Raw genomic sequence first — 11,350 nt, forward strand, 5'->3', positions numbered from 1 at the left:
TTTTTTTTTTTTTTTTTTTTTTTTTTTTTTTTTTTTTTTTGTGAAAGTATTTGAAAAATAGTTTTCATAATTTGAAATTGTATAACTAATCTTATTTTATTTGTCTAAAGGAAGTAAATACTAGAGATTTAACCATCAAAATACACAATTACACTGAAATTTTCAAATTATAAAATTATTACCATTAAAGAAATCCAAAAGCAAGTGGGTTGGTTAAGTTGGATTAACCAAATCCAAAAACACGGGAAATGACATGTCGTTTCGTAACCGAAGCTGTAAAAACTTGGACTTTGCGGCTAATAAATGAAGTCCGACACGTGGTCATGTCGACCATGTTCCAAAGCAACCGGTAGGAAGTGAATGGCGAGACAAGACCGACATGTCGCATCCTACTTTCTCAAGATCGAATCTTTGGATTGGCTATCCAAGCCCATTCCTTTTCAATCGCCATCCCATTATTTATGCACTGAGACCCAATTGCAGAAGCATTCTTCACCACAGTAATTTCACAAAGATAAAAGTTCGAAGATTCTTTTACTGGATTCAAACATCAATATGAACATTGAATATTGAAGAAAAAACAAGTAAAAGTAAAACACAATTAACTTGGGACACATTTAAGTAAGCAATGAATCAAATAATCATGTATTATCGTACTTCTATTACTTCAAAAATCACAATATTACTCTAATGTTTCAAAACTTAGGATATTGAATGAAAATTTGATGTAGTAATGACCTGTACGACGTAGCTATAATTATAAGATTTAGCTAGATAAAGTCGAGGAAGGAACAAAATTCAGACTCGGAAGGCAAAAAGGAAAGAGAAGAAAGGGAAGGTATATACCTACAAACCTTTTCTGGCTATAAATGCAAGTTGGAATGGTTGAAAAGCATGGAAAGGACCTTATATTCTTCTACCTTTTTGTTTCATTCCATCCATTGATCGACTTCCTTTGAAGTTTGTGGATTTTGCTTGGAGTGCGGGTAAAGAACAGCTGGAACAGACAGACATTCTTTACCTTGCTTAATTATTCAGCTTCAGAATTATTGCACTTCCCTATAAACCCAACCTTCTTCCTTCATTTTCATCATCTTGAAAGAACAAATACTCCAAAGTTTGTTTTGCCAGCTGGACACAAGAAAGATTTAGTTCGTCAGAGATGGGTATTCTTGGAGCTATGGCTAAACATTTGTATACAATAATTGGGTACAAACTAATCTTATGGGGGAATGTCTCTCTTAACTTTCAAAACCCAAATATCTTGTTGTTTATGTCATTGTTTATCATTACCTTGCTTGACAAATTTAGCCTTCTCCTTGATCCAGGCCTGTCGTGATGCTTCTTTTTCCTTTGTAAGTGCACATAACCCATTTGCATTTAAATCTTGTGTCCTTTTTCATGGCTGCAAGAGATGATTCATAAAAGGTTAATGCATATGAATGAACAGATATGCATCAATTAGAGCAATTGAGAGTCCTTCAAGTCTTGATGACCGGCAATGGTTGAGTTATTGGGTTATATACTCCCTCATAACCCTCTTCGAACTAACATTTTGGAGAATCCTGGTTTGGTATAATTCTAGTCCTTAATACACAAAACTATTCTTTGAGGCTCTTCTTCTTCTTCTTCTTCTTCTTCTTCTTCAAGTCTACATTTTAAAGGCTGTGGGATGGCATGCAGGATTCCACTTTGGGGATACATTAAGCTCGTGGCTTGTGTATGGTTGGTTCTACCAATTTTCAATGGGGCAGCCTATATCTACGAGAATATAGTGAGGAAATATGTTAAGATTGGGGGATATGTGAACCCGAACTATCCAGAGAATCAAAAGAAGGTTCTCCAGATGATGACTCTGGATTCTAGGAAATCTGCGGAGCGTTATATCGATAGATATGGACCCGATGCATTTGAACGAGTTGTCAAAGCTGTAAGCTGCCTCTATTTATATTCAAATTTTGTTGCTATAATACTTAAAGATATCTATGATGTTAATCCTGTTAGACTTGATTTTGTAGGCTGAAAAAGAAGCAAAGAAACACTGAGAAGAAATCCTTCTACGATGAAGTTGAAGAAAAATGGATGATTTAATATTACAAGGCTTGAGTAATGGTTGGGCTCTACTAATACGATTTCATGTTGTGTGCTTGTATATTGTGTATTCTGCACAAGAGGGAAAACAATCAAGGGTGCTTGGTTTTTCTGTGGATAAGGAACTGTAAAAAAACGAGTTCCTACCGAACAATAATGTTCTCCTAAACTCCAGGAAATCAATTGAGACAAGTAAATCCTATATACCTTTTCCCACAAGGTTAATAAAGGATGGTCTAATTAAAATAAAGAAGCAGATAGGATAAGAGGAAACCATTTGAGGCAGCCTAGTCTATCTCATCCATGGAAAACAGAAAAAAAAAGTGGTATGCACAACAAGCCCAAATCAATTTGTTCGATAAAGTCATAACATAAATATGCGATCTGCAAGTATAGAGCCCATTTAGTCGATACCAAAGAGAGATGAAAAATAAAAGATTGATTCTAAACGAATAGGACTTACTCATTTGCTTGCGGAGTAAGATGATCTGCAATTTGGATTAGTCCTTTCCGTCTTCTTATAGAAGTGACAACACTTTGAGCACCTTAAGGTTCAAGTGACAATACCTGAATGGCTTAAACCTGTAAGCAATTGACGTATCAAAGATGGATTACGCCGTTAAAATTTCAGATAAGATAAGACACAAAATTGTTCAACTTTAAGAGAAGCTACCACATACATTTTTATGAAATATTACTAGCATTAAACAAAAAATATCCAAACCAGGGATAAAGACCAATTCTACTGGTCTTCACTGTGAAGTTTTATGCTTCCCTCTAGCGTGCGTACAAAAAAAAAAAAAAAAACAATCCTCAATCTCAATCAAAAAGTAAAATAACAGCGTCTCTTAGATCAATAAGCAAAAAAACTTCCAATAAGCCAGGGCAGACAACTCAGTTAGAGGATGGCAAGTGTTCTACAGCTTGTCCTCGAACTCGGAAAGTGGGGTCATCTGTTCCTTCAATCCCTTCCTCTTACGGATATCAGCAACCAACTGTGCAGCTTGGGAGCCACTTTCTAATGGATCTGAGGACATCATGTCCCAATGGTCAAACACACACTGAGGGAAAGCCTGGCCAGAAGTTGCAGCTCTCAGAGTGCTCGAGAATCCGAACGACTCAATGACAGGGAGATATGCCTTGATGTTGTAGAGAGGTGTACCAGGCCTCTGCATTTCCTCGAACACATGTCCACGCTTCTGGTTAAGAACACTGTAAATACCTCCCAAAGCTTGCTCCGGGGCCTGAATTTCCACCAGGTACACTGGCTCAAGAAGTCTGGGTTTGGCTGTCAACTGAGATGCGTAAATTACCCTCCTAGCTGTGGGAATAACTTGACCACCTCCTCTGTGGATGGCATCAGCATGAAGAACCACATCACACACTTCAAAACAGATGCCTCTCATGTTTTCTTCAGACAACGCACCTTCTTTAGACGCCCACTGGAAACCTGCCACCACGGAATCCTTGATTTCATTCAGGTATTGAACTCCCTTACACATATCAACCACCATGTTGGGGCCAGTAGTCTCAGGACCAAAGCACCAAATCTTCTTCGCGAGATCCTTGTCCCAACCAAACTCCTCCGCCAAAATTTTAGACCGAATTTTAGGATCATCACGTGGGCCTATGCGACCATCGTCAATAGCCTCTGCCAATCCTTCCTCCATGGGTCGTGCTTCCATGTATAGACGATTGTGTTTGTTGGGGGATTTGCTCATCACTGTGCGGCATGACCTCTCAAGGACAGTTTCACGGAAGGAGACAACAGGGTCAGATTTTATGATCTCAGCTCCACCCATGAAGTCGTCTTGCAAATCCTTCAGACAGATCTCAAGATGTAGTTCTCCAGCCCCAGCCACAATATGCTCACCAGATTCCTCCATGGAACACACAACCATAGGGTCAGACTTCGCCAGACGTTTGAGGCCTTCCACAAGCTTGGGAAGATCAGATGCCACCTTGCACTGAACAGCCACACGCACCACAGGAGATACAGAAAATTTCATGGCTCGAATTGGATGAGCATCTACTTCCTTCTCATTTGTCAGAGTAGCATTCTTGGTGATAAATTGATCCAACCCAACCATGGCAACCGTATTACCACAAGGCACATCCTCCACTGTTTCTTGCTTCTTTCCCATCCAAATGACAGTTCTCTGGACACTCTTCACATACAAGTCTTTCTTCTCTCCAGGGACATAGTTTGGACCCATGATTCTAACTTTCAAACCAGTTGAAACCTTCCCAGAGAAGACACGACCGAAGGCAAAGAACCTGCCCTTGTCCGATGCAGGAATCATCTTTGATACATAAAGCATAAGAGGTCCCTCAGGGTCACAATTTCTGATGGCACTAGCATAAGCATCATCTAGTGGACCTTCATACAAGTTCTCAACACGATACTTCTGGGCCGTGGCCGGGGAAGGGAGATGAAAGATCATCATTTCCAAGAGAGCACTGCTTGCTGGGAGCCATGTTTGCATCACTCGCTTCATCAATGCTTTACCCATCAGATCCTTCTCTTCAGATTTCATGACAACTCCAAGCTTCTGCAACATAGGCCATAGCTTGTCCTTCTGGTCATTCATGCACGTAGCAATAATCTGCTTGATAGGTTCATAGCAGAACTGAACAAATCCACGCTTGCACGTTGCAGATCCAGTGTTCTTGCTGGTCCATTTCTTGGTGGCAGGGTCGAAGAAGTTCTCGCCCCAAAGCCTCTCCATCATTTTTGACTCATCCACTCCAAATTTAGAGGCGTACATCTTTGCAAAGTTGGTCAGGGTGAAAGCCCAACCGTGCAGACCAGCAGAGAAAGCAACTGTTCCCTTCTCAGGGTACACTTGCACATCACCAAGAAGTGGATCCTCATATGTAGCCATGATCACATTAGCATTCTCAATAACTCTCTGGAAGGTCTGGTAAGCCTCTTCGCCATCTACTTGAAGCTCAAGGAAGCACCTGTCCATCTTGTTAACAGTCAACACAGGTCGAATCCTCTCTCCCAATGCCTGACGAAGCACTGTCTCCGTTTGGACACAAACACCTTCAACACAATCCACCACCACAAGGGCACCATCGGTAATACGTAGAGCAGCTGTAACCTCAGACGAGAAGTCGACGTGCCCAGGTGAATCGATAAGATTGATAAGGTACTCATTTCCATTCCTCTCTCCCTTATAACTCTTCAATGAATCATCAGACATTTCATAGTAGAGAGAGATTCCAGTCGACTTGATGGTGATACCCCGTTCTGCCTCATCTTGTCGGGTATCTGTCATCCGAACATCACCAGCAACTTCTTGAGCAATGATACCGGCAGCAGCCACAAGAGAATCTGTAAGAGTGGACTTCCCTGAAATGCAAAAAAAAGGTGGGGAGATAAAATAAGGGCTAAAAAGGATGTATAGTAACAATTTCTAATTAGTTCGCCATGCTCTTAAAACTTCCTTTTCAATTTCAATGCTCATACTTCATATCAATGAGAAAATAGTAAGCCTATCAATAGTTTTCCTAGGAAACATGGTATGAAATTACAAAAGAGGAGAAGAAAGCCAAACAAAACTCTTCCTAGTTTTGTAGAGATCAGTGAGAATATAACGGTTGAGCATAGGATAATAAAATTTACACCATGAGAGAGTCGCAACAAAAATATTGTAAATAAATTATTAGTCTGCATGAGTTTCCTTATCTTTAAATATCCTACTATTTCTTTCAAAAAAAAAAAAGGTGTCAATAGATCAGCAAAAGTACCGGTTCCAATAGGTCTGTGCACGCGCTAGAAGTATCTCTAAGGAAACAAAAATTGGGTGCGTAACTTTATATTTAATGTCCAGCAGAAATTTTTACATCGTTCTCTAAATTCACATTTGAAAAGCCTAAAAAATAGTTCAATTAGAATATCTTACCATGATCGACGTGAGCAATAACAGACATATTACGAATGTTGTGTTTATAGTCCATAATCCGACGAAGCTCCTCGGCTGTAAACTTCACCTGAACACATAGAAGATTACAGATTATTAAAGTGAAAAAGTACGTTGCATATCATCAAGAGTAAGCATACTGACCATCTTGACAAGTCTTCAAAATTCACGACGTCCGCGGATAAGAGATTATTAACTGTGGGAGAAAAAAAATGTATAGTACTGTTAAAATATTAAATAATCAGAAATAATCAGGTCAAACAGTGAAAACAAATTTAACTATTATCTTCAACATAATATCAAAAGAGAAAATCTCAAGATATAGCGTAGCAAACTCTCCAGCTTAAATCTCATTATTCTAACATTAAAAAAAAAATAACCATAAGCTGAACGAAACTACTCTAATTACGCATCGAAACAATTCTTTCAATTACTCAATCCATCGAATACTACTAACAACCAAAACAGATCTCGAACGAATTCATCGAATATAAACAAGTGAGCAAACAGATCTCATTAGCACCAAACCTACAGAAAGAGCGCGAGTGAACGAACACGAACACAGATACAATTGCAAATAAATTCAGCTGAGAGAGAGAGAGAGAGAGAGAGTGTGTGCTCACAAGAAAGAAGAGTCTGAGAGACGATGACGGGAGAGCAAAGGAAGAGACTGTCTCTTTGAGCCTCCACAAAAGAATAGTACAGGCGCCGAAACAGCGGGAGTGAGAGAAGGAATAAGAGGTGGTGGGAAGTGATAGCGACGCCGAATATGCGGTATCAAAGAAGCATTTCCTCTTAGCGCCATCTAGGGTTTGCGATTGGGCTGGGCCACCAAGTCCTCTAACTGAAAATTGCAAAAGTAACCTCCTTCACTTTTTCTTTTCCTTTTTTTGCACATGTAGCGTATTTGTCATTTGGTCTTATTTTGACCATTATTTGCAAAATGGTGCCCTTTATGTCTAATAAATATCTAAATTTAATTAAGCATCAATTAAGTCCGTATTCAATTCTATGTCTAATAAATCTTTAAATGTCATATCCCCTACCCCTACCCATGGTTATATACTGTGAGCGTTGTTGTTACTTTCTTGCTTCCAATGGTTTATATATTGTGAGTGTTGTTGTTACTTTCTTGGGTTATATACTGTGAGCGTTGTTGTTACTTTCTTGCTTCCAATGGTTATATATTGTGAGCGTTGTTGTTACTTTCTTGCTTCCAATGTTATATACACTGTGAGCCGTTGTTGTTACTCTCTTGCTTCCAAGGTTATATACTGTGACTGTGAGCCGTTGTTGTTACTCTCTTGCTTCTAAGGTTATATACTATGAGTCGTTGTTATTACTCTCTTCCTTCCAAGGTTATATACTGAGCCGTTGTTGTTACTCTCTTGCTTGCTTATATAATGTCTCTTTCGTAAATCTTTCTGCCCTCGTTTTCTAAAACCTTCTCTTAAAACGAGTCCAGAGACCTTGTCATAGGCGACGCAAGAACGAATTGGTTAAGATCACTTGTCATTGGAAAGTGAGTGCCGCACAATTATAAGTCCGCTGCTATCAAAAGTGCGATTGTGACAAGTGGTATCACAATTTTTAATAACACGGTTTAAATCAAGTTTGATTCATAATTTTCAAGTTATTTTTCATTTCAGTCTCTAATTTGAAAAGCAACCCACACCTGTAATTTGCTTTTGACAATTGATATGCAAGCTTCGTATAGGCATAAGCATGTATACGATGCACATATATTCTGAAACCTTGTATAATATTATTATATTAATGACCAAAATAGTTACTTTTTAGAACGTCACAAGCCAAAATAGGTATCAGGTTAATACGCCAATACGATGATTTCCCCAGCAAGATTTTGGCCCCATAATTGCCGAGCTTCGTGCCAAGATGAGCTGCTGCTCTCATAATCTTGTTTAGCAAGGTAGCAGGTCTTCATGGGGCGTCATTACATCAACTACAAAGATGAAGGATATTTCTTCTCTGTGGATGCTATGGAGAAAATTAAAGAAAGAAAAGAGCTTCAACTGAAACAAGTAACACTGACAAGGGTGATCCAATTGATGAAATAGGTAGAGATATTGGAAAGACACCAGAGTCAAGGCACAGAACAAGCAAAACATGTTTGAGCAATGTTTCCAAGGCAGAATAAGCCAAAGATGTGCACAAGATGATGCTTTAGACATTCTTTCCAGTAACAAAACATCACGACGTGTATGGAAGAGAAAGAAGGAAAAGACCGAAAATCTCGAGGAATACTAACTCATTTGGCTTCCGAGTAAGAAGATCTGCTGCCTGGATTGGTCCTTTCACTTGTAAATAAGGCTTTCAGGTTCCGGAAACAATTGCAGAATGGATTCACCTGTAAACAATTAATGTGACAAAAATGGCTATGGTTACATTTCAAATGATGAGAAGCAAAATGGCTGTTAGTATGATTGATTGACACAGAGAGAGCTTGTGCACCTTCAAGCTTCTTGTTTGCATAAGTTTAGTGTTAATATCCTCCAACCTTTCGATTATTTGCCGAAACGTGGGTCTTTTATGTGGCTTCTCATCCCAACATTCCTGGATTAGTCTGTAGACAAGAAAGTGCAGGAATAAGATGAACTGACTTGACAGAAGTTTATCATGCTTTGTAATGAGCCAAACTAAACATAAAAATATTCCAACTACGAAATGACTTGCAAACAAAAGAAAATATGATAGCCAATAACTAGTTGGCATGCACATAGCATGAAAATGAAAAGGACTTTACTCCTGTATTCCATGCCGATAACGCTTAGGTGGAGCCGTAAATGGTGGCCGTTCATTAGCTACATAAGCTTTGGGTACTTCATTTTCTGGCTTTGTTGAAAAAGGTGGATTGCCTTCTATCATCTACATTAATCCATAAAATATTACATGTTATTAACAAGAGCATATCTGGACCAATATTAACGACGAATTATGAATCCAAAGCCTACAATTTAGTGAATATTCAACAAAGGACCCATATATATATATACTTCAGTAACTCAATTGAAAGGAAAAATTGCTACAGCCTCAAGTTGATGGATAAAAATTCTCCCAATAAAGCATACTGACTGGCATAGCTATCCCCCTAATTCAATTTACATATGAGGGTGTGGGGGTGGAAAAAAAGTAGTTCTCTTCTCACGAGCTGAAGAGGGTGTCATGACAGTTGGAAGTTTTATGATAGTTGTTATTTTTCCTACATGGAAAAGGAAAAGCGACAATCAAAGAAGAAGCATCAAGGTCCAGAAACAGATATCAGAACTTGTTGAATAAGTCGTGAATTTAAGTGTTGGTTTCATGTGGCCTCTCCTAGTTGATGAAGTGAGAGTGTCTTCCTTGGCAGTTACTTCTTCCAAACATGGCACCTCCCCTTGGAGGTTTTATGATAGTTTATTGGGCAGCCAAATCGGGTTTATTAGGAATGCCTCCAAATAAATGGGCTCAACAGATTGGACTAGAATAGACTCTCGAGCTTGGTTTTAAAGAAGACTGGACTCAATACTATTGGTTATGAGCTTTTGAAATAACTGGTTCACTTATCCTAAATCAAAGTCCACTTTTAAATTACAAACATCTTATTTAAAAAAGAACAAGCCAATAAATGATCTTAAAAAATGCATATCTTCATCTATAAACTGAGCTTGGAGAACCCTTCATCAATCAACTGGAAGTTATTAACTGTGTGAGAAGTGGCTTCAGAAAAGTACAATTTAACAACTAGACATGCATGGGATATTTATACTGAAATTCATTGCCTTGCAGCAATAGCAATTATTTTCCTCAGTGAGCATTGAAGGCACACATATTTGCCAACTATATTTGAGCAAAAACAATACAAAAGTACCTATGTACAAGTATAATTCAGCTGAGGATAATTGACAATGCATGACAACATGTACCAGTACGAAACAAAAAAAAAATGTCATAGCCAAGAAAAGCATGAGCTAGACACAACAAGTTGGACATTGCAACACACAGAAGAATGATCATTTAGAGAGATTTCACCTCTTGCAATATCAAAGCAAATGAAAACACATCCACTTTCGTATCATATTCTTCATTTTTATAAACCTCAGGTGCAGCATATTTCCCTGTACAAGAGAAACCAGCAACTTCCATAAATGGGTACAGAGAATATACACACAATACATGACAACTTCATAAGGGATCTTCATTCTATACTTTCTTTTAGTAAAGTGAAAGGATTGTTGCAACTAAGGCTTGGACCGAAATTAAGCATGATCTTCTTAGAAATTAGACATGCGTATCACAAAGCAGTGTAGTGGATGGGTCCAAAGTAGTTACCATACAAGGAGTGAAATATTCGTAGACCAAAAGGTCTGACATTGATATTGAGAATTAATCAACATCTCTAATATCTTTTATAATTACCCATAAAAAAAATAGCATCTACTTATCCCAATGTCAATATAAATACTAAATAACAACATCTATAGCTTAGTTTGGAACTAAAAACAACTTGATTATTAATTCCATTTTCTTTATAATTTTTTTATTTACAGAAAGATTCATCGATATTGATAAATCTGTAAAATTGAATTCCCAATATCAATAACAACATCCATATTTTAATCGAAGCCACGATCAGCACAATACATATGTTATAACATTCAACATGGTCCCTCTGAAAACATATCGAGGAGAAAAAGAGAAAGGAAAGAAAACTACTTTCAGTCAAAGTATAAACATACATGAAGTCTCCTGACATGTCACAGCCACAGGTCTGTCTTCTTTAACTCTATTAGAAAATTTTAGAAGTTTGCTAACTCCAAAGTCTGCAACTTTCAGGTGCCCAGAATCATCCCGCAGTATGTTTCTGTTGTCTTACTCATAAACAAATAAGCAACCTTCAAAGTTCAAATTGTTTAGCAATTGATAACTTACATCTCATGCCATATTATTCTTTAGCATTTGATAACTTAGCCTAACTCTTCAAGTGCACCATGGAAATAATACTAGGCTCTTCAATATATTGATTTCAGTTAATTATAGTCCTACAGTCTAAACCATCACCTTCAAGAAACCGAGCTCAACTATACATTGGCACTTGAATTGATCTACTCTAGCCATTTCACAATCTTTTTTTTCATATAACCATCTCTAAAGATAAAATGGTAAGGGAGAAAAGATAAAAACATACGAAGGTTCAAGATCACGATGGATTATTGCTTCAGGTTTATGCTCATGCAAATAATTCATTCCCCTGCAAAATATATTAGAATTATGTTAGTAAGATTATAGCTTCTTTTTCTTTTCTTTTTTTTTTTTGGGGGGGGGGGGGGGGG

The 11,350-nt window shown here is 38.0% G+C and overlaps 3 protein-coding genes across 4 annotated transcripts in view; 1 reads left to right on the forward strand and 2 right to left on the reverse strand.

The window, feature by feature from the left end:
- Window positions 1–1,052: 1,052 nt before the first annotated feature.
- LOC111448816 (HVA22-like protein f) lies at window positions 1,053–2,295 on the forward strand. The gene is made up of 5 exons (XM_023088582.1): window positions 1,053–1,209; window positions 1,329–1,355; window positions 1,451–1,573; window positions 1,684–1,930; window positions 2,019–2,295. Exons 1-5 carry the CDS (start codon window positions 1,163–1,165, stop codon window positions 2,043–2,045), a joined length of 471 nt encoding a protein of 156 aa, XP_022944350.1. The 5' UTR covers window positions 1,053–1,162; the 3' UTR covers window positions 2,046–2,295.
- A 477-nt stretch (window positions 2,296–2,772) lies between these two features.
- Window positions 2,773–6,799, reverse strand: LOC111448809 (elongation factor 2). Its single transcript, XM_023088572.1, has 4 exons — window positions 6,644–6,799; window positions 6,165–6,216; window positions 6,003–6,090; window positions 2,773–5,449 (listed from the first exon to the last, which is right to left on the reverse strand). The coding sequence occupies exons 2-4, from the start codon at window positions 6,165–6,167 to the stop codon at window positions 3,009–3,011; spliced, it is 2,532 nt and encodes an 843-aa protein (XP_022944340.1). The 5' UTR covers window positions 6,168–6,216; window positions 6,644–6,799; the 3' UTR covers window positions 2,773–3,008.
- Window positions 6,800–7,763: 964 nt separating this feature from the next.
- LOC111448815 (integrin-linked protein kinase 1-like) overlaps window positions 7,764–11,350 on the reverse strand; it is an 8,689-nt gene continuing 5,102 nt past the window's right edge. The window contains exons 7-13 of one of the 2 annotated variants that reach the window (XM_023088581.1): window positions 11,206–11,268; window positions 10,757–10,881; window positions 10,050–10,135; window positions 8,785–8,906; window positions 8,493–8,604; window positions 8,290–8,388; window positions 7,764–7,983 (exon numbers count right to left, since the gene is read on the reverse strand). In XM_023088581.1, coding sequence (XP_022944349.1) covers window positions 8,290–8,388; window positions 8,493–8,604; window positions 8,785–8,906; window positions 10,050–10,135; window positions 10,757–10,881; window positions 11,206–11,268 — 607 coding nt within the window. In that variant the 3' untranslated portion in view covers window positions 7,764–7,983. Of the gene's footprint in view, window positions 8,019–8,289; window positions 8,389–8,492; window positions 8,605–8,784; window positions 8,907–10,049; window positions 10,136–10,756; window positions 10,882–11,205; window positions 11,269–11,350 lie in introns of both variants that reach the window. The other variant, XM_023088580.1, reaches the window with a different exon arrangement.

The sequence above is a fragment of the Cucurbita moschata genome, unplaced genomic scaffold, assembly GCF_002738365.1.
Source record: "Cucurbita moschata cultivar Rifu unplaced genomic scaffold, Cmos_1.0 Cmo_Scf00010, whole genome shotgun sequence".
NCBI classification, from domain to species: Eukaryota; Viridiplantae; Streptophyta; class Magnoliopsida; order Cucurbitales; family Cucurbitaceae; genus Cucurbita; species Cucurbita moschata.